Source organism: Paroedura picta, chromosome 3 (genome assembly GCF_049243985.1).
Source record: "Paroedura picta isolate Pp20150507F chromosome 3, Ppicta_v3.0, whole genome shotgun sequence".
NCBI classification, from domain to species: domain Eukaryota; kingdom Metazoa; phylum Chordata; class Lepidosauria; order Squamata; family Gekkonidae; genus Paroedura; species Paroedura picta.
In genome coordinates, this window is record NC_135371.1 from 172,171,072 (window position 1) to 172,193,671 (window position 22,600).

General features: G+C 55.3%; 1 protein-coding gene across 1 annotated transcript; it reads right to left on the minus strand.

Annotated features, from left to right (window-relative positions):
* Positions 1-1,702: 1,702 nt before the first annotated feature.
* FAM50A (family with sequence similarity 50 member A) lies at positions 1,703-21,194 on the minus strand. The gene is made up of 14 exons (XM_077329640.1): positions 20,630-21,194; positions 17,143-17,267; positions 16,839-16,923; positions 16,052-16,151; positions 12,768-12,913; positions 12,354-12,430; positions 11,247-11,313; positions 10,736-10,797; positions 9,882-9,958; positions 8,976-9,030; positions 7,560-7,608; positions 5,671-5,741; positions 4,328-4,438; positions 1,703-1,835 (listed from the first exon to the last, which is right to left on the minus strand). The coding sequence occupies exons 2-14, from the start codon at positions 17,251-17,253 to the stop codon at positions 1,827-1,829; spliced, it is 1,020 nt and encodes a 339-aa protein (XP_077185755.1). The 5' UTR covers positions 17,254-17,267; positions 20,630-21,194; the 3' UTR covers positions 1,703-1,826.
* Between the last annotated feature and the right edge of the window lie 1,406 nt (positions 21,195-22,600).

Here is a 22,600-nt window from a genome sequence, read left to right on the forward strand (position 1 = left end):
GCTGATCTCCTCTAGGACTGACCGGTTTGTTCGCCTTGCAGTCCAAGGGACTCGCAGGAGTCTTCTCCAGCACCAGAGTTCAAAAGCCTCAATTCTTTGACGCTCGGCCTTCCTTATGGTCCAACTTTCACAGCCATACATTGCAAATTCCAGAGCTACAGTTGTTCAGTTTCAATATACGATCTTATGTAGGTAGCTGTCTGTGGGGCTTTTGAGCCAGGACCCCTGCTTTGAAGGCGGTGTGTAAATAAGCAGGGTTTTGGCGAGGAAGATCGAACAGTTTTAAACCAGATAAAACAACGTAGATACCACCTAGCTTGGGCTTGAAAGCAGGTGAGGAGGGAAAGGAGATTGTTTTCAGCTAGACCAGACTTCCTCAACTTTTTTGACCATCCTTCAGGCTTCCAGAAACCCCAGAGGTGGCACAATCGTGCAGAATAGGGTTGGGAAGCAAAGCTGTGGACACGCCCACCTGGAGCCCCGCCCCTTCCCATCCCCTCCAGGCCCAGCATTGGCCATTTTGGGAGTGGGTGGGTCAACATGGCCATATACGGTCGTATCACCTGATGTTTAACAAATGTATAAAATACATAAAAATTAATTTCCATCCGTTCGGGGAAACCCTTCCAAGGGCGGTCAAGAAACCCCAGGGTTTCACCAACCCCCGGTTGAGAAAGCTAGACAAACGCAGACAAGGCTAAAGCAAGAGAAGACAATTTGAATCCAAGGGCTGAAAACTGTAAATTCCCTAAACTGAAAGGACGGAGGGCCGGGAGGGAGACCGGAACACCCCCAAAAGTCTTCCCAGTCCATCCTTGGTCAGGCCGTTAATGTGCAATAAATAATTAACAGAAAAATACTTGCAGGCAAGAGGGCAGGGGAAAGATAGGCAGGTCAGTTATTTTTGTTGACTTGTGCATGGGCCTCGTCCAAGAGACGGGGAAGGTTTGTCAAACCTTCCTTCTCGTGGCAAATCCCAGACAGGAAAGCCGGCCTGGTCGCTGGAGGAAACATGCACTTTACTAAGCCGATTTGTCACGTTCAGATCTGCCCAGAGTCCCAGCGCTCAGTTTATAAACCGAAAGATTTAAAGGATTAAAATGGAGTCGAGAGCAGGGACCTCTCATATCTCGGCTGGTGTGGAGGGACAGAGTGGGCTGGTGAACACAGCAAAGAACTAGAGCTGTGAATGACCCAGGTTCGAATCCCCTGAGTGTCCTGACATCTCAGATCAGCCTACCTCGCAAGGATGTTGCGAGGGGGGAGAATTATGTTCTAAACAGCTTTGGATATCAACTGAGAAGAAAACCAGGATATCAATAAATCAATGGGGCTTCCGAAGGAGACGTTTCCTGGCCCCAACCTGTAGGGCTTCCAGACAACTGGTGGGTCTTATTCACAGTGAGGGAAGGCCTAGTCCGGGTGACGGTGACGTCACTTCCTGGACCCACCAGAAGTGATGTCATCATGGTGATACGGGACATTCTGGTCTCTGGGTAAAAACTCTATGGTCGAAGCCGTTTCCCCCATACAAACAGGGACACTCTGCACATGCTCAAGAGCCCTCTACCTGTGATTTAGAACCCCGGCCCCAAAAGCCAATTCTGGTGCTACCCTGTGGCTCAAACTCAATTCCGGCAGCAGGGATTGGAACCGGACGCCGAAAGAGACGCTGCAGGTTAGTCTCACGAGAAACTTCGGATTGGGTGGAGCAGACTTTATTTCACCAAAGGGTTGATACAGTTTTTGGGGAAAGGGCTGGCTGCGGAGGCAGCAGGGTTGGCTTCGACTAAAAAGATGGGGCGGGGGGGCCTGCCGACGGCTGCTCAGCGGATCTGCAGGGAGAAGGAAGAGGGCGCATGTTATTCCTGGATTTGGTTATGGCAGAAGCCTTATTCCCCCAAAAAAACACACACCACACGCCTATCCGGTACCCCTGTGGGTAGGCAAGCCCTTGGCTTGATTTCAACCGCAAAGGTAGTTTTGTTCGCGAGTAAGATGACTGACCGCAGAAGGAAACTCCCTCGAGAGCGCTACGAGATTAATGCTTATGGCCTCCCGGACCACAGCGGGCAGAGGGATTTATTAATGGACAAGGCCACGGTCTTGCGGGCACAGCAAAATCATCATTTTCGCTAGCGGCTGGAGAATCTACTGGGGGGGGGGAAGGACCCGGCAGGAGAGAGCGAGGGAGATTGAGCGTGAAGAGCCACCCGTGGGGAAAGAGGGAACTCTGACCCTCGAAAACTCGTTCCGGGAAAAATCTTGTTGGTCCCTGAGGGGCGACTGGCCTCGAAATGCACCCTGCTGCTGCAGACCAAGATGACCGAGCTCTGGAACGATCCTCAGGGGAAGGAAGCAGGCCAAGGAATTCCAAAGTACGAGTTCTTTTTTTTATCAACGTAAGATGAACCCTGCTGGATCAGGCCAGTGGTGCCCCTAGTCCAGCCTCCTGTCTCACACAATGTCCAACCAGTTCCTCTGGAGGGTCAACAACAGGGCAGAGAGGCTGAGGCCTTCATGAGAACATTGGAAGAGCCCTGCTGGGTCAGACCAGTGAAGGTCCATCTAATCCAGCCTCCCGTCTCACACAGGGGCCAGCCAGTTCCTCTGGAGGGCCAACAACAGGGCATAGAAACTGAGGCCTTCAGAAGAACCTCAGAAGAGCCCTGCTGGGTCAGACCATTGAAGGTCCATCTAATCCAGCCTCCCGTCTCACACAGGGGCCAGCCAGTTCCTCTGGAGGGCCAACAACAGGGCATAGAAACTGAGGCCTTCAGAAGAACCTCAGAAGAGCCCTGCTGGGTCAGACCATTGAAGGTCCATCTAATCCAGCCTCCCGTCTCACACAGGGGCCAGCCAGTTCCTCTGGAGGGCCAACAACAGGGCATAGAAACTGAGGCTTTCAGAAGAACATCAGAAGAGCCCTGCTGGATTATAGTGGTCCATCTCCTACTTCACCATGCCTCATACTGCCACTGACCAGTTGTTCTGGAAGTCCACCTAAACATGGCACAGAGGCCAAGGCCTTTGTATGAAGAGCCCTGCTGGATCAGACCAGTGGCCCATCTAATCTACCATCCTCCCTCACACGGTGGCCGACGGCTGTCACTAAGAACTCACGGAGGCCAAAGCCTTCCTGGAGCTGGTCTTCGGAGGTCAACTCTCTCTTAACATGGATGTCATCTTTAGTCGCCATGCCTTGTAGCCGTTGGTGCAAATCTCCTACCTGACTCCATCCTGCCCCTTTGAAAGCCATTGGGGGTCGTGCCCCACCCCCTTGGCACAGCATCCTGCCCCCCCCCCACCTGAGGTGGCAGCCATCCCTAAAATGACTCAGGGACAAAATGCACGGTCCCTTTCTTTCTTTGACACTTTCCTTTTTGCAAAGGACCCCCTGCCCCAGGTGGCACTTCAACAGGTGGAGGGGAAGAACAAGGGTGATTTAATCCTTTCTCCTCCCTGCTATTTTTCCCTGCTGAAAATGTCCCCCCCCCCAATCTCTTTTTTTTTCACCCTAGGGGGGTTGATAGTTTTTTGAACAGATGGACCGAGGGTTCATCAGCAGAAGCCTGTCTCCATGTTGAATCACCCTGCCAGAATCGCTCCGGGGTGGGGGGAGATGATGTCTGTAGGAAGATCCAACGCGGTAAATTTTAGGGACAGCAGAGTAAAAGCTCGTGGAGAAAGATTTTCTTAAATTCCCAGTCCCACTGCGGTCCCATGAACCTGCCCTTCCCAATTTCGTTCCGGAGGGAATCAGGCGACCCTTGGAGACAGCACAGGGACAAAAAGGGGGGGGGGTCTATAGTGGGGGTGGGAGGGTGGGGGCAGAAATCACCCCCCCGTTCCGTCTTCAGAACCAAAAGGCAACACTTTGCAGGGTCTGCAGGGGGCTCAGCACATTGCGCGGTTGGGAACTGCCGGTTTTTACCGTTCTGCTAATTTTCCGGGTCTTTCCGGTTTTAATTAGCGCTGACCCCCTCCGATTTGGGCCAGCGGGGCTTCTGAGAAAGAAAGGCCCAGAAAGCAATTGGAGCAGACCAGGTTCAGATATTGTTTGCCTCCCTTCCTCCCCAGATGGGGGTGGGGCCAGCGCTCACATGGCAGCGTGTGAAAATCAGTGCAAAGATCCATGGTGTGGGTCACGGGGCCATGAGCCCAGCTGAGGCCTTCTGTGAGCACCCCTTGCTGGAGATGCCTCCCTCCACCCCCCCCGCCAATCCCACTCACTCATCCGCCCCCCTTCCACGGAGCTCTCTCGCCTCTTGGTCCCTCCCACCCCACTGCCTCTCGAACCCCCATCGGCACCCTGATCATTCCCCACCGTATATTTGTCCCATTTCTTCTCCGGGTCGTAGGGCTCCCATCGGCTGGCGGGGAAAATGTGCTTGTTCTTCTCGTACCAGCTGCGCAGTACCACTTTCCCGGCGTGGGACTGAGGGAGGCAGACAAGAAAGAGGACAAAGGTCATGGGTGAAGCAAGAAACCCACATTTCCCACCCCCCACCCCCAATTTCTTAGTTGGCTCGGAAGGGGCAGGAAGGGTAAGGTAGGGAGACAGAGTTCTTGGGGTTGGAGCCATTCCCCTGGCAGGACACCAGAAGACCCCTGCTGGATCAGACCAGGGGTCCTTCTAGTCCAGGTCCTCTGGAGGACCAGCAACAGGGCAGAGAGGCTGAGGCCTTCATAAGAACATCAGAAGAGCCCTGCTGGATCAGACTAGGGGTCCTTCTAGTCCAGCATCCTGTCTCTCACAGTGGTCAACCAGTTCCTCTGGAGGGCCAACAACAGGGCAGAGAGGCCGAGGTCTTCCTAAGAACCTCAGAAGAGCCCTGCTGGATCAGACCAGGGGTCACCCTAGTCCAGCATCTTGCGTCACACAGGGACCAACCAGGTCCTCTGGAGGGCCAGCAACAGGTCATAAAGGCTGAGGCCTTCCCCTGAGATCAATTCTGGGATTCAGAGGTTTAGTGCCTGTGAATGTGGAGGTTCCCCTCATCCACCTTGGCCAGCAGCCACTGATAGACTTGTCCTCTTATGAGCCAATCCTTTTTCAAGTTGTTTATTCCTGTGGCCATCACTCTGGCAGTGAATTCCACCTTTTCAATCCCTGCGACTTGCAGTATTTCCTTTTCTCCGCCCTGAACCTACTTCCCATCCGTTTCCTTGGGTGCTCCCGTGTTCTAGTCTTTGGGGAGACGGAGGAACAGCCTCTTCAATTGGTTTATTTAACGACTGAGAGGGGATCTGATCGTCATCAAGTATTTAAAAGGCTGCCATGTAGGGGATGGAGCAGAGTTGTTCTCTTTTGCCCCGGAGGGACGGACCAGAACCAATGGGATGAAGATTAATTCAAAAGAAATTCTGTCTAAACATCCAGAAGAAGTTCCTGACAGTCAGAGTGGTTCCTCAGTGGAATAGGCTTCCTCAGGAGGAGGTAGGTTCTCCATCTTTGGAGATTTCTAAACAGAGGCTGGATGGCCATCTGATGGAGAGGCTGATTCTGTGAAGGCTCAAGGGGTGGCAGGTGACAGTGGATGAGTGATAGGGTTGTGAGTGTCCTGCATAGTGCAGGGGGTAGGACTAGATGTCCCAGGAGGTCCCTTCCAACTGTATGATTCTAGGATTCTATGCAGGCCACCCCCACCCATCCCCAACCAACCTCACCTCATCCTTTTCCACGGTCGCGTCACTCAGAAGCCGAACGTCGTCATGGACGTCAAAATTGAAGAGCGGTCCTAGTTTGGAACGGGCATGAGAGAGGTATGCTCTCAGTATGCATTTCCCACTCTGCCTGAAAGCCATTCGCCACCCTCAGCCTTTGCATCGTCCCCAAGTTAATCTTTATAACAGGGTTCCTGTAGCCGCTACTGAACACCCTCCCTAGCACCTGACAAGACTTTTTAGGAAATGGGTAGAGGTATTTCCTATCCCCTCTTGCCTGGAACTTTTAACTGGAGATGCCAGGGATTGAACCTGGGACCTTCTGCCTGCCAAGCACGGGCTCTGCCACTGAGCCAGGGTCTCAGGCCAAGGTCTTTCCCATCCCCTCCTGCCTGGTCCTTCTAACTGGAGATGCCGGGGATTGAACCTGGGACCTTCTGCCTGCCAAGCAGAGGCCCTGCCACTGAGCCAGGGTCTTAGGCCAAGGTCTTTCCCATCCCATCCTGCCTGGTCCTTCTAACTGGAGATGCCGGGGATTGAACCTGGGACCTTCTGCCTGCCAAGCACGGGCTCTGCCACTGAGCCAGGGTCTCAGGTCAAGGTCTTCCCAATCCCCTCCTACCTGGTCCTTTTCACTGGAGATGCCGGGGATTGAACCTGGGCCCTTCTGCCTGCCAAGCACGGGCTCTGCCACTGAGCCAGGGTCTCAGGCCAAGGTCTTCCCAATCCCCTCCTACCTGGTCCTTTTCACTGGAGATGCCGGGGATTGAACCTGGGCCCTTCTGCCTGCCAAGCACGGGCTCTGCCACTGAGCCAGGGTCTCAGGTCAAGGTCTTCCCAATCCCCTCCTACCTGGTCCTTTTCACTGGAGATGCCGGGGATTGAACCTGGGCCCTTCTGCCTGCCAAGCACGGGCTCTGCCACTGAGCCAGGGTCTCAGGTCAAGGTCTTCCCAATCCCCTCCTACCTGGTCCTTTTCACTGGAGATGCCGGGGATTGAACCTGGGCCCTTCTGCCTGCCAAGCACGGGCTCTGCCACTGAGCCAGGGTCTCAGGTCAAGGTCTTTCCCATCCCCTCCTGCCTGGTTCTTTTCACTGGAGATGCTGGGGATTGAACCTGGGACCTTCTGCCTGCCAAGCACGGGCTCTGCCACTGAGCCAGGGTCTCAGGCCAAGGTCTTTCCCATCCCCTCCTGCCTGGTCCTTCTAACTGGAGATGCCGGGGATTGAACCTGGGACCTTCTGCCTGCCAAGCAGAGGCTCTGCCACTGAGCCAGGGTCTCAGGTCAAGGTCTTCCCAATCCCCTCCTACCTGGTCCTTTTCACTGGAGATGCCGGGGATTGAACTTGGGACCTTTTGCCTGCCAAGCAGAGGCTCTGCCACTGAGCCAGGGTCTCAGGCCAAGATCTTTCCCATCCCCTCCTACCTGGTCCTTTTCACTGGAGATGCTGGGGATTGAACCTGGGACCTTCTGCCTGCCAAGCAGAGGCTCTGCCACTGAGCCATGGTCTCAGGCCAAGGTCTCTCCCATCCCCTCCTGCCTGGTCCTTCTAACTGGAGATGCTGGGGATTGAACCTGGGACCTTCTGCCTGCCAAGCAGAGGCTCTGCCACTGAGCCATGGTCTCAGGCCAAGGTCTCTCCCATCCCCTCCTGCCTGGTCCTTCTAACTGGAGATGCTGGGGATTAAACCTGGGACCTTCTGCCTGCCAAGCAGAGGCTCTGCCACTGAGCCATGGTTTCAGGCCAAGGTTTTTCCCATCCCCTCCTGCCTGGTCCTTTTGACTGGAGATGCCGGGGATTGAACCTGGGACCTTCCGCCTGCCACGCAGAGGCTCTTCAGCCCTGCATCCGGAAGGCAAGTTTCTAATCAGGAAGGTGGGACAACTTACCGCTTTTCCCCCGGGCCTTAGTGACAATGAAGTCGTAAAAGCTGTGATGCTAGATGGACAGGAAGGGGGGGAGAAAAGAATGTTTTTTAAAACAGCCTATCAGGAACATTCCCCAACCCACACGCAGGGCTCCTCCCGGTGGATTTACTGTTCATTTAAGTATTTTTATGTTGTTTTAATTGTTTTATTGGTGTGAACCAGGGTTAGTCAAACTGCGGCCCTCCAGATGTCCATGGACCACAATTCCCAGAAGCCCCTGCCTGCGCATGCTGGCAGGGGCTTCTGGGAATTGTAGTCCATGGACATCTGGAGGGCCGCAGTTTGACTACCCCTGGTGTGAACTATCCCGAGCTCATTTGTAGAGAGAGGCGGAATACAAACGGAATAAAGCATAATAACAACAATTTGTGTCTGTTGGCAAGTTGAACAAAAGGAAGGAACTGCAGGCTTGGAAAAAACTAAATCCTATGGGACTAGGGTTACCTTGCTGAAAGTTTTGGGGAAAACGGTGGAAAACTATTGGTGTGTGTGTGTGTGGGGGGGATGTTGGTAGCCTCGCAACGCTCTGATATGACTCCTTGTGTAACCAGAAGTGACATCACTTCCGCCAGGAGATGCTGGGGACGCTCTGGCATTTGGGCAAAACTCTATGATTAAATCACAGAGGCCAGCCCAGCCTTCCTCGACTTTTTGACCATTGAGAAAAACCCCTGAAACATTCTTCGAGAAACCCCGGAAATTGAACGATCATGCAGAATAGGATTGGGAAGCAGAGCTGTGGACATGCCCACTGGAGGCCCCTCCCCTTCCCGCCCCCTCCAGGCCCATCACTGGCCATTATGGGAGGAGGGATAGGTTGACATAACCATGCACGGTCATATCACCTGATAAATGTTTAACAATGGAAAAAAATTATTAAAATTAATTAACTCCCACCCATTTGGGAAACCTTCCAGGGCTATCAAGAAATCCTGGTTGAGAAAGCCTGGGTTAGCCCAAATATCGGAGCGTCCCCAGTGCTGCACTGACCCCCATTTGGGCAGCACTAGAAGCGATATCAGGACGCCACCAGCAACCCTCCTTGAGACTTTGGTGAGAGTCAGGACTTCCTACCCCTCCCCAGTGGCCCGAACCCAGGAAGGCAACGAGATCAGCCAACTGTGCTCTTCAAAGGGCCTTCCTGGGGAAGAGGGCAAGGGGTCATTCACTGGCAGTCCAGGGGCCCGAACTGGAGCAAACGACAGATTTGGGGTGAATGATTAGGGCCCTACCTAATGGCAAGAGCGGTTGGCCAACGCCAAGATCACGCAAGGAGCGGTAGGCTCCCCTTGGTGCGTCTGTCAATTATTTATGAAACTATTTCTATCCTGTCTTCCCTTTGGGTTCGAGGAGGGGCCGGAGGGGGAAGGCACTCACGTGGGGAATGATCAGATCCTCCTTGATGTACATCAGCTGCTCCACGCCGGCCGACCTGGGCAGGAGGAGACAGAAGAGACACAAACACAGTCGGAAGCAGTACGTTTGTTGCAGTGTTGGGCTCGGAGCTGGAAGGACCCAGGTGCAAATCTTGGCTCGGCGTTCTTGATGCTTGGGGGGGTAACAACGGGAGGGATTCAGGCCCTGCTAGTGGACCTCCTGATGGCCCCTGTGTTTTGGTCACTGAATGTTGGAGTGGGTGGACCAGTGGCCTGATCCAACATGGCTTCTCTTCTGTTCTTATGTCTGGGGAAGGGATACTCTGCCTTCTTGGCGCTTGGGGAGGGGGGGCAGCAGAGGGAGTATTTCTGGGGTTCTGGCCCTGCTGGAGGACCTCCTGGTGGCCCCCTGAATTTTATCCATTGTGTGACGGGATGTTGGACCGGATGGGCCACTGGCTTGATCCAACATGGCTTCTCTTAGGACCGTTTGATGCTCTTAACCAGGGGTAGTCAAACTGCGGCCCTCCAGATGTCCATGGACTACAATTCCCATGAGCCCCTGCCAGCATTCGCTGGCAGGGGCTCATGGGACATCTGGAGGGCCGCAGTTTGACTACCCCTGCTCTTAACCATGACACCGAATGCCTGTGCTGTCGGCTCTTACTGACAGCGTGAGGATCAGCAAACGGTTATTCCCATTTCACAGATGAACACCCGAGGCTAAGTGGTCTGCACAAATCCCGAGCTACCATGATCATCTCCGATGCTCCCCAGCACGGCAGCCCTGGCAGTCCCCAAAGGACCACAGCCTCAAAACAGGCAGGGGTACGGCCCTACCAGTGCTCTTCTTTTCTCTCCCCCTTTCCCCACGGAGCCACAAGTCCTCCTCTGCCACGTTCGTTACCGGAGTTCGCTGAAGTCCTTCCGCAAGATCTCCAGGGCCTTCTGCAGGAACTGCTGGATGGTGTTCCCCTTCTTCATCTGCACTGCGAGGAAACGAAAGTCAGGCCCAAATAGATTTCGAGTGCATTGACCCCATGCACACACACACACACACACCCGCCCTGCTCCACATCCCATGCAACTCAGACCCTCAGAGCCTCCAGGGAGGGTGGTAGATAGATAGACAGATGAGAGGGAGGGAGGGAGGGAGGGAGAGAGAGAAAGAGAGAGAAAGAGAGAGAGAAAGAAAGAAAGAGAGAGAGAAAGAAAGAAAGAGAGAGAGAGAAAGAGAGAGAAAGAGAGAAAGAGAGAAAGAGAGAGAGAAAGAGAGAAAGAAAGAAAGAAAGAAAGAAAGAAAGAAAGAAAGAGAGAAAGAGAGAAAGAAAGAAAGAAAGAAAGAAAGAAAGAAAGAAAGAAAGAAAGAAAGAAAGAAAGAAAGAAAGAAAGAAAGAAAGAAAGAAAGAAAGAAAGAAAGAAAGAGGGAGGGAGACGGATGGACGGACGGACGGAGGGAGACAGACAGACAGACAGACAGACAGACAGACAGACAGACAGACAGACAGACAGACAGAAAGAAAGAAAGAAAGAAAGAAAGAAAGAAAGAAAGAAAGAAAGAAAGAAAGAAAGAAAGAAAGAAAGAAACTTCCAATGAATCTTCTCTGATCCCATAAGGAGAAATCAGCCAGGACCATTTTGGGACAGGGAGGGGAGAAAGTGCTTCCTTGCCAGGCATATGCCCTGCCCCCAACCCCCTTTCCCTGGTCCCACAGGCCTCCCATGGCTCCTCCTCCCAGTTTGGCAGAACGCAAAGCTCACCTTGACTGTCCGCCGGTGCCCAGAGCCGTCCCAGTAGCTGAAGGTGATTTCGATTTCTTCACCTGCCCAGAGATGGAACAATTTAAGAAGAGCTGTTTTTTTTTTAATATCCCACTTTTCACTACCCAAAGGAGCCCCAAAATGGCTCACAAACACCCTTTCCCTTCCTCTCCCCGCAAAAGATGCCCTGTGAGGTAGTTGGGGCTGAGGGAGCTCTAAGAGAACTGCTTTGTGAGAACAGCTCTGAAAGAACTGCGATTGGCCCAAGGTCACCCAGCTGGCTGCATGTGCAGGAGGCGGGGACTCAAACCCGACTCTCTAGATCAGAGTCTGTCGCTCTATGACCACCGTGCCACACTGGCTGTCTCTAAAAATCACAGTATGAAAACCTCCAGGGTATTCCCGTAGCTTCATCCCCTCCTCCCTCCTTTCCCCTGCCTCCAAATCCGGGCAGGATTTTGCTAGCCAAGGGGGCAAAGCCTAGCCCGAATCACAGTGCCTCTCAACTCACTCTTGATTTTCTCCTGTTTCGCTTCCCACTCTTGGCGGAGTTCTTCCCGGAGACGGTTTTCTTCCTCCTAAACGGCGAGGGAGGGGTGGAGAAAATGCTTTCAGGTGAGGGGGAGAGAGAGGTCTATAGGGAGATGGAAGGGGGTGGGGGGGGCTCTATGCCTCCAGAAGCAGAGCCGGGCAGGGGACTTTCTAGGGCACCAGTGGCGACGATACATTTCGGTTGCTGTCAACCGAACGTGAAGGCAACAGGGCAGGACCTTCCATGTCTCCCCTTCCACCCCAGCCCCCAAACCTCAGCTCCTAGAGAAAGCACAAGCCAGAAGCCTGAAGTGTGCATAGCCTACACCTGCATAGCATACACCTGTGCATAGCCTACACCTGCGCCACTCTACTGGGGTAAATAGCTGTTATCCCGGCAGAAGGACGGTTCTGGGCCCTCGTTTTCAGAATGCCCTCCCCCACCCTGAGGAAAGCTTGGCACCTAATCCTGTGGCCCTATGGCAGGGGTGGCCAAACGGTGGCTCTCCAGATGTCCATGGACTACAATTCCCATGAGCCCCTGCCAGCACGCTGGCAGGGGCTCATGGGAATTGTAGTCTATGGACATCTGGAGAGCCACCGTTTGGCCACTAACAGCTCTCAAAGCCAATCCGTTTCTCTTCCTCTCGGTTTCTGTTAAAATTCGCCCCACATTTTTGTGGTCTTTATGATCTTCCCGCCTATATCCCGCCCGGGTGACTTTTTATTCCGAATTTCTCTTGACGCCGCTGAGGGAACTGTTGGATTTTACGGCGGTTCTGTCGGGAAGGCCTTGGCGTTGGTGTGATGAGTCTTACGTAGGGGTTGTTTTAATTTCATTTAATTTTGTATTTTTGGCCCGCTCTTCCTAAAAGGCTCAGGCCGGGTGACGACCAGGTTTGAACACATACAATTCGATGTGTAAAATTACAATAAAGCTCAACACATCGCTATCTGTTTAAAAAAGGCAGTCCCGCAGATAATTTTAATATAAATTGTAAACTTTTAAACAAAAAAACAAAAGCATTAGCAGCAAGCCTCTGGGGAAGCGGCATGCATGTTTTCTAAATAAATCTGAGCGCCGTACCTCGCGATCTCGGTCGGGCAGGAAGCTGGTGTCCACGTCTGGATTCTTCCCCAGTTTCCTCTTCTTGGTGGGCACCTCTGGGGGAAAGGAGGGAAGCGACAAGTGGGCGGAAGCAAGGAGACAACCCGAGCGAGATTTATCCTCCTGGACTGAACCAAGATCTAGGGTTCCTTTCTCATTACCAATGCTTATACCCCCCGATCACCAGCAGGCTAGACTGTTTCTCATGGCAACTGAGGTGGTGGCAGTGGTGCGAGAGAAGACGCTCACAGTCTTTCCCACTCCCTGCCTTCCAGATCCACGCCCCTTTTATTTGCTGCCACACCAGCCTCTTGCTTTTGCATTTTCTGCTCCACTCCTGGCCCCTGCCAGCCAGCCAGCCCTTTGGTCTGCCTCAGCCCAGCCTGGCCTTACCTTCCCGCTCCGGCTCCTCCTCCTCCTCCTCCTCCTCCTCTTCTCCGCTGTCCTCTTCCTCTTCCTCATCCAAGGTGAAGGACAAGCTGGAGATCTTGCGCTTCTGCTCCTGCTTGCGCTCGCGTTCCCGCATCCGCTCCAGCTTCCTGCAGAGAGACAGGCCACTCCGTCCAGCCCACACGCCGCTCCCCCACCTGCGTCCACAGACCCTGCGGCCCCCAGTCCTCCCACCCCCTCCTCGCCCCTCACAGCGATCCTTGAGTTACGTGGGGCTGAAGGGGAACGGCTGGCCCAAAGCAGTTTTTCTTGTTAGCCACCTTGAACCATGAAAAGGGCAGGACAGGCGGGAGGGAGGGAAGGAAGGAGGGAAGGAGGGAAGGAAGGAGGGAAGGAGAGAAGGAGAGAAGGAGGGAAGGGAGGGAGGAAGGAAGGAGGGAAGGAAGGGAGGGAGGGAGGAAGGAAGGAATTGAGGTATAGAGGGAGGGAGGGAGGGAGGGAAGGAAGGAGGGAAGGGAGGGAGGGAGGGAGGAAGGAAGGGAGGGAGGGAAGGAGGGAAGGAGAGAAGGAGGGAAGGGAGGGAGGAAGGAAGGAGGGAAGGAAGGGAGGGAGGAAGGGAGGGAGGGAGGAAGGAAGGAATTGAGGTATAGAGGGAGGGAGGGAGGGAGGGAAGGAAGGAAGGAGGGAAGGGAGGGAGGGAGGGAGGGAGGAAGGGAGGGAAGGAGGGAAGGAGAGAAGGAGGGAAGGGAGGGAGGAAGGAAGGAGGGAAGGAAGGGAGGGAGGAAGGGAGGGAGGGAGGAAGGAAGGAATTGAGGTATAGAGGGAGGGAGGGAGGGAGGGAGGGAGGGAGGAAGGAAGGAATTGAGGTATAGAGGGAGGGAGGGAGGGAGGGAGGGAGGGAGGGAAGGAAGGGAGGAAGGAAGGAATTGAGGTATAGAGGGAGGGAGGGAGGGAGGGAGGAAGGAATTGAGGTATAGAGGGAGGGAGGGAGGGAGGGAGGGAGGGAGGGAGGGAGGGAGGGAGGGAAGGAAGGAAGGAAGGAAGGGAGGGAGGGAGGGAGGGAAGGGAGGGAGGGAAGGAGGGAAGGAGAGAAGGAGGGAAGGGAGGGAGGAAGGAAGGAGGGAAGGAAGGGAGGGAGGAAGGGAGGGAGGGAGGAAGGAAGGAATTGAGGTATAGAGGGAGGGAGGGAGGGAGGGAAGGAAGGAGGGAAGGGAGGGAGGGAGGGAGGAAGGAAGGGAAGGAGGGAAGGAGAGAAGGAGGGAAGGGAGGGAGGAAGGAAGGAGGGAAGGAAGGGAGGGAGGAAGGGAGGGAGGGAGGAAGGAAGGAATTGAGGTATAGAGGGAGGGAGGGAGGGAGGGAAGGAAGGAGGGAAGGGAGGGAGGGAGGAAGGAAGGGAGGGAAGGAGGGAAGGAGAGAAGGAGGGAAGGGAGGGAGGAAGGAAGGAGGGAAGGAAGGGAGGGAGGAAGGGAGGGAGGGAGGAAGGAAGGAATTGAGGTATAGAGGGAGGGAGGGAGGGAGGGAGGGAAGGAAGGAGGGAAGGGAGGGAGGGAGGGAGGGAGGAAGGAAGGGAAGGAGGGAAGGAGAGAAGGAGGGAAGGGAGGGAGGAAGGAAGGAGGGAAGGAAGGGAGGGAGGAAGGGAGGGAGGGAGGAAGGAAGGAATTGAGGTATAGAGGGAGGGAGGGAGGGAGGGAAGGAAGGAGGGAAGGGAGGGAGGGAGGAAGGAAGGGAGGGAAGGAGGGAAGGAGAGAAGGAGGGAAGGGAGGGAGGAAGGAAGGAGGGAAGGAAGGGAGGGAGGAAGGGAGGGAGGGAGGAAGGAATTGAGGTATAGAGGGAGGGAGGGAGGGAGGGAGGGAGGAAGGAAGGAATTGAGGTATAGAGGGAGGGAGGGAGGGAGGGAGGGAGGGAGGGAGGGAGGGAGGGAGGAAGGAAGGAAGGAAGGAAGGAGGGAAGGAGAGAAGGAGGGAAGGGAGGGAGGAAGGAAGGAGGGAAGGAAGGGAGGAAGGGAGGGAGGGAGGAAGGAAGGAATTGAGGTATAGAGGGAGGGAGGGAGGGAGGGAGGGAGGGAAGGAAGGAGGGAAGGAGGGAAGGAAGGAGGGAAGGAGAGAAGGAGGGAAGGGAGGGAGGAAGGAAGGAGGGAAGGAAGGGAGGAAGGGAGGGAGGGAGGAAGGAAGGAATTGAGGTATAGAGGGAGGGAGAGAGGGAAGGGAGGGAGGGAGGGAGGAAGGAAGGGAGGGAGGGAAGGAGGGAAGGAGAGAAGGAGGGAAGGGAGGGAGGAAGGAAGGAGGGAAGGAAGGGAGGGAGGAAGGGAGGGAGGAAGGAATTGAGGTATAGAGGGAGGGAGGGAGGGAGGGAAGGAAGGAGGGAAGGGAGGGAGGGAGGGAGGAAGGAAGGGAGGGAGGGAAGGAGGGAAGGGAGGGAGGAAGGAAGGAGGGAAGGAAGGGAGGGAGGAAGGGAGGGAGGGAGGAAGGAAGGAATTGAGGTATAGAGGGAGGGAGGGAGGGAGGGAGGGAGGGAGGGAGGGAGGGAGGAAGGAAGGAATTGAGGTATAGAGGGAGGGAGGGAGGGAGGGAGGGAAGGAAGGGAGGAAGGGAGGAAGGAATTGAGGTATAGAGGGAGGGAGGGAGGGAGGGAGGGAGGGAGGGAGGGAGGGAAGGAAGGAAGGGAGGGAGGGAAGGGAGGGAGGGAGGGAGGGAAGGAGGGAAGGAGAGAAGGAGGGAAGGGAGGGAGGAAGGAAGGAGGGAAGGAAGGGAGGGAGGAAGGGAGGGAGGGAGGAATGAGGTATAGAGGGAGGGAGGGAGGGAGGGAGGGAGGAAGGAATTGAGGTATAGAGGGAGGGAGGGAGGGAGGGAGGGAGGGAGGAGGAAGGAAGGAAGGAAGGAAGGAAGGAAGGAAGGAAGGAAGGAAGGAAGGAAGGAAGGAAGGAAGGAAGGAAGGAAGGAAGGAAGGAAGGAAGGAATTGGGAACCTCTTAAGAGTGGACAGGGTAGAACAGAGTCTGTAGGCCAAAGCAGGTCCGTTCTACCTAGCAGCAGTCCTGCAGGGTCTCAGGTTTTTCCACCATTCCCTCCTGCCTGGTCCTTTTAACTGGTGATACCGAGGACTGAACCTGGGACCATCAGCATTATCAGCAAAGGTTTTACCAGTGACCCACAGTCCCGCCATTAAAATGTCATACCAGAGGACTGACTGCCTCGCCATACTTGGATATAAAAGTGGAGCGGGTTGTCACCTGCAGCTGCACATGAATCATTTTTTTGCCCCCTTGACACTCAGACCGCCGGGACTTACAGCTGCAGTTCTTTCGACTGTTCCTTCTTAGCCAGTTGCTTCTCCCGCTCCTTCACCAGAGCCTCCTGCTTGGCCTTCATGTCGTTGAGGGTCACCAGACCTGTTGGAAGGAAACGCACTGGGGCTCAGATCTCCTGGGCAGGGGCCCTTGAGTGCCATGATCCTCTCACCTGAGTGGAGAACCTCAAGGAAGAAATGTTGGATCAGGCTAATGTCCAATCCAGTCTGTGTCATACCTTGGCAAAGTCCAGGACCAGGAGGTCCACCAGTAGGATCAGAACTCCAGAAGCCCTCCCACTGTTGCCCCCCCCCAAGCCCCGAGAATACAGAGCATCACGACCCAGATATAAGAACATAAGAGAAGCAATGCTGGATCAGGCCAAGGGCCCATCCAGCCCAACCTTCACACAGTGGCCAAAATCTAGGGGCCATCAGGAGGTCCACCAGCAAGGTCAGAACTCCAGAAGTCCTCCCTCTGAGGCTCCCCAAATACCAATACAAAGCATCCCCAACACAGAGAGAGGGTTCCGTCTATACCTTGTGGCTAACAGCCATATTTATCCAACCCCCTGGCTGTCCTTGCGTCCACCACCACTTCCTGCGGCAGGGAATCGCACAGGTTCATGACTCTTTGGGTGAAGTACTTCCTTTTTATCTGCTCAAAGTCTCCTGCTCTTTCATTTCATGGAATTCCCATGAGTTTCGGCCTTGTGTGGAAGGGCGGACACCAAACAAGGGCAGGAGACCAAGACTCTTGGGGGTTCAGTCCCCGGATTGCAGCACTCACCCACGGTGCTGGATTTCAGCTCCGCTTCCACGGCGTCATAATGGGCCGAGAACTTCTTGTCGATGTTCGACTTCATGATGTTCTCCTGCCGCCGGAAAAGGGGAGGCCAAATTCTGATTAGAATTTCGAACCCAAACCCTGCCGTTTCAATCCAGCGAATGTGTGCAAGTCGACTTTCGTACAGTTGGAGAGTGCACTAAAAGCGCATCATTCAGCATGCGCCAAAGTGCACAGTCTTGATCACCTCCTGCAAAGATGCCCCTCTCCTGCCCTCCCAGCGCCCTGCTCTTTGTCTCCCGCTTACCTCAGCAATGCGCTGCCGCATCTGCTCCATGTGTTCTCGCTGTCTCTCTCGCTTCTTCATCAGCTGGAGAGCCCGGCCAGCCTCGCTGGCTGCCCCTTTGTACTGGGCCATGGCTGCGGACGGACCTGGGAGGCAGAAACACAAAGGGTCCATAAAACACTTGAAGATCTCTGGCATCTATCTAGGTCAGGCTTTCGCATCTAGGTATCTTGATGGCCCGGGAAGTGTTTTCCGAATGGGTGGGAACCAATTAATTTGGGGATGCGACCATATATGATAATGCTGACCCACCCTTCCCCACTCCATAGTCTGGAAATTAGCTGGCATCCCTGACGCACAGTGGAGTCCAAGGCCACAGAGTCCCCCCTCCCAAGCAGCCCTTTCCACCAGGGGAACTGATCTCTTCAGTCTGGAGAGGAACTGGAATTCCAGGGGATCCCCAGGCCCCACCTGGAGGCTGGCATCCCTGACCCTCAGTGGGGTCCAAGGCCACAGAGTCCCCCCTCCCAAGCAGCCCTAATCTCCAGGGGAACTGATCTCTGCAGTCTGGAGAGGAGCTGGAATTCCAGGGGATCCCCAGGCCCCACCTGGAGGCTGGCATCCCTGACCCTCAGTGGGATCCAAGGCCACAGAGTCCCCCCTCCGAAGCAGCCCTTTCCTCCGGGGGAACTGATCTCTGCAGTCTGGAGAGGAGCTGGAATTCCAGGGGATCCCCAGGCCCCACCTGGAGGCTGGCATCCCTGACCCTCAGTGGGGTCCAAGGCCACAGAGTCCCCCCTCCCAAGCAGCCCTAATCTCCAGGGGAACTGATCTCTGCAGTCTGGAGAGGAGCTGGAATTCCAGGGGATCCCCAGGCCCCACCTGGAGGCTGGCATCCCTGACCCTCAGTGGGATCCAAGGCCACAGAGTCCCCCCTCCGAAGCAGCCCTTTCCTCCGGGGGAACTGATCTCTGCAGTCTGGAGAGGAGCTGGAATTCCAGGGGATCCCCAGGCCCCACCTGGAGGCTGGCATCCCTGACCCTCAGTGGGGTCCAAGGCCACAGAGTCCCCCTCCCAAGCAGCCCTTTCCTCCAGGGGAACTGATCTCTGCAGTCTGGAGAGGAGCTGGAATTCCAGGGGATCCCCAGGCCCCACCTGGAGGCTGGCATCCCTGACCCTCAGTGGGGTCCAAGGCCACAGAGTCCCCCCTCCCAAGCAGCCCTTTCCTCCAGGGGAACTGATCTCTGCAGTCTGCAGAGGAGCTGGAATTCCAGGGGATCCCCAGGCCCCACCTGGAGGCTGGCATCCCTGACCCTCAGTGGGGTCCAAGGCCACAGAGCCCCCCCCCCCCCCCAAGCAGCCCTTTCCTCCAGGGGAACTGATCTCTGCAGTCTGGAGAGGAGCTGGAATTCCACGGGATCCCCAGGCCCCACCTGGAGGCTGGCATCCCTAACCCTCAGTGGGGTCCAAGGCCACAGAGTCCCCCCTCCCAAGCAGCCCTTTTCTCCAGGGGAACTGATCTCTGCAGTCTGGAGAGGAGCTGGAATTCCAGGGGAGCCCCAGGCCCCACCTGGAGGCTGGCATCCCTGACCCGCAGTGGGGTCCAAGGCCACAGAGTCCCCCCTCCCAAGCAGCCCTTTTCTCCAGGGGATCTGATCTCTGCAGTCTGGAGAGGAGCTGGAATTCCAGGGGATCCCCAGGCCCCACCTGGAGGCTGGCATCCCTGACCCTCCGTGGGGTCCAAGGCCACAGAGTCCCCCCTCCCAAGCAGCTCTTTTCTCCAGGGGAACTGATCTCTGCAGTCTGGAGAGGAGCTGGAATTCCAGGGGATCCCCAGGCCCCACCTGGAGGCTGGCATCCCTGACCCTCAGTGGGGTCCAAGGCCACAGAGTCCCCCCTCCCAAGCAGCCCTTTCCTCCAGGGGAACTGATCTCTGCAGTCTGGAGAGGAGCTGGAATTCCACGGGATCCCCAGGCCCCACCTGGAGGCTGGCATCCCTAACCCTCAGTGGGGTCCAAGGCCACAGAGTCCCCCCTCCCAAGCAGCCCTTTTCTCTAGGGGAACTGATCTCTGCAGTCTGGAGAGGAGCTGGAATTCCAGGGGATCCCCAGGCCCCACCTGGAGGCTGGCATCCCTGACCCGCAGTGGGGTCCAAGGCCACAGAGTCCCCCCTCCCAAGCAGCCCTTTTCTCCAGGGGATCTGATCTCTGCAGTCTGGAGAGGAGCTGGAATTCCAGGGGATCCCCAGGCCCCACCTGGAGGCTGGCATCCCTGACCCTCCGTGGGGTCCAAGGCCGCAGAGTCCCTCTCCCAAGCAGCCCTTTTCTCCAGGGGAACTGATCTCTGCAGTCTGGAGAGGAGCTGGAATTCCAGGGGATCCCCGGGCCCACCTGGAGGCTGTCATCCCTGACCCTCAGTGGGGTCCACGGCCACAGAGTCCCCCCTCCCAAGAAGCCCTTTTCTCCAGGGGTACTGATCTCTGCAGTCTGGAGAGGAGCTGGAATTCCAGGGGATCCCCAGGACCCACCTGGAGGCTGGCATCCCTGACCCTCAGTGGGGTCCACGGCCACAGAGTCCCCCCTCCCAAGAAGCCCTTTTCTCCAGGGGAACTGATCTCTGCAGTCTGGAGAGGAGCTGGAATTCCGGAGGATCCCCAGGCCCCACCTGGAGGCTGGCATCCCTGACCCTCAGTGGGGTCCAAGGCCACAGAGTCCCCCCTCCCAAGCAGCCCTTTCCTCCAGGGGAACTGATCTCTGCAGTCTGGAGAGGAGCTGGAATTCCGGGGGATCCCCAGGCCCCACCTGGAGGCTGGCATCCCTGTCCCTCAGTGGGGTCCAAGGCCACAGAGTCCCCCCTCCCAAGCAGCCCTTTCCTCCAGGGGAACTGATCTCTGCAGTCTGGAGAGGAGCTGGAATTCCGGGGGATCCCCAGGCCCCACCTGGAGGCTGGCATCCCTGACCCTCAGTGGAGTCCAAGGCCACAGAGTCCCCCCTCCCAAGCAGCCCTTTCCTCCAGGGGAACTGATCACTGCAGTCTGGAGAGGAGCTGTCATTCCAGGGGATCCCCAGGCCCCACCTGGAGGCTGGCATCCCCGACCCTCAGTGGGGTCCAAGGCCCCAGAGTCCCCCCTCCCAAGCAGCCCTTTCCTCCAGGGGAACTGATCACTGCAGTCTGGAGAGGAGCTGGAATTCCAGGGGATCCCCAGGCCCCACCTGGAGGCTGGCATCCCTGACCCTCAGTGGGGTCCAAGGCCACAGAGTCCCCCCTCCCAAGCAGCCCTTTTCTCCAGGGGAACTGATCTCTGCAGTCTGGAGAGGAGCTGGAATTCCAGGGGATCCCCAGGCCCCACCTGGAGGCTGGCATCCCTGACCCTCCGTGGGGTCCAAGGCCACAGAGTCCCCCCTCCCAAGCAGCCCTTTTCTCCAAGGGATCTGAGCCCGGTATCCTGGAGATGGGCTGGAACTGGGGGGGGGGGGGTGCCAGGTCCCACCTGGAGAAGACTCCTTACCTGGTCGAGATAACGGAGGATTTTTTCTCCTTCAAAGGAAGGGCAGCCCAGAAGCTCCTCTCTGCAGCCACAGACGCCCACCAGCGACTTCACTGACGTCACTCAGACGCGACGGCGCACCGACCTCGTTTCCTGTTTTCCTCTCCTGGCGTTGTAGAGGTGGGGAACTTAGTAGCGCGACACGCAGACTAAACGTTCGGTAAGAATCGATCTCGAGAAGTCGGTGTTTGATTGTTCCACCCCATCCTCTGTCGAAGGACTGCTCTTTCTATGCTGAATAAAAGCCCGCTGTCAGGGTGGAAAAATTCCTTAGTTTCGATTCTGGAAGTGCTAAAAAGATGGGAAACTTGTCACCTTTTGTGCACACGTTACTATGAACGCGTGTATATCCCGCCCGCGTGTTCCTCCTTGTGTAAGTGTGAATCAATGCGGTTGCGGGTTTTCTGGAAAAATAAAACTGGAACAGTTATAAAAATGAGAGCCAGGAGGGTGTAGTGGTTATGACTGTCGTATTACGGTCTGGAAGACGCAGGTTCGAATCCCCATCCGTACAGGGGAACCCGTTGGGTCAATCACATACTCTTCGCCTGGCCTACCTCGCAGGGTTGTTTTGAAGAACAGAAGAGACGAGAGTGCTGTATGCTGCTTTGGAGACCCCCTGGGGAGAAAGGGTGGGGTAGAAATAAATCAAGGGAACGTTCAGCTATACACCCGCTGAATGCAATCACAACGGCTCTACCCGCTGTATTTCTGCCTGCATACTAGAGGCTTTAAATGACTCCGGAATCCTGCCTGCTTGTCAAAACACAATTCAGGTTTGCAGCTGTCCGCACACTTTACCGCGTTTTCTGCAGCTTGGATTTCAAAATTTACACCGAAGTCTAACCCCTTTTTAGGGTCTTCATGCATTCCCTTGCAGAAATCAACGTTCTATAGTCATGAGCCGGAAGTGAAAGTTGTACGGAAAAAAATGCTTCTTGCCTTTCCTCTTTGACACGCCGATGCGACCGTTTCAGCGGCTGCGGAATCCTTTTGGTCCTATTGTCGTGACGTCAGACACAAGTGGGCGGTGAAAGGAAACGGAAGATTCAGAGCGCTCAGAATGCTGGGAAATGTAGTCCCACAGAAGCTTCGTTTCTTCGAACAGGTGGAGCAGGGATAGTCAAACTGCGGCCCTCTAGATGTCCATGGACTACAATTCCCAAGATCCCCCTGCCTTTGAATGCGGGCAGGGGGCTCATGGGAATTGTAGTCTATGGACATCTGGAGGGCTGCAGTTTGACTACCCCTGGAGACTATAGAAATTTTCCTCGGTTGGCTTTCTAATGTGATCAGCGTTCTAATTATCAGAGCGTTATTTTCTTTTGTCCAAATAGCAGTTCCCAACTTCCAGGCAAGGCCTGGGGCTCCCCCAGTATTACTGGTGATCTTCAGACTAAAAAGGTTAAATTCCATGGATGATTTGGCCATTTTGGATGAAGTTGTCTATGAAATTGTCCTGTAAGGAGGCCCCTCCCCCAAGATCTCCAGGAATTTCCGAACCCAGAGTTGGCAACCCTGTGAGAGGGTGTCTTCTGGCACCTGAAGCAGCAGACGTGTACGTGGAAGCTTGTACCTAGAATAAAATATTGGTCTTCAAGGTTCCCGTGGACTCCCAAACATCATTCTAAATTTGTTAGTATTTGAAATCCCACGAGGATATTTTCCCACCCACTTGGTTAGGTCAATTCAAGCCACACTCTTTACATTCTGATTCGGAGTTCCCTACATTTGCCCAAAAATCATGAACAAAAGTATCACTTCTGTATTTTCATTAGTGAAATCGTATTGGGTGTCCAATGCAATCACATCACAACCAATTGTGCTGACCCATTTACAGAAAATTGGCATTTTAACGTTTGAAAGGGCATTCTTCAGTGGAATGATGTTCCACTGGTGGCCAAGCACAAGATGGTGAGGGATGGGGTGGTA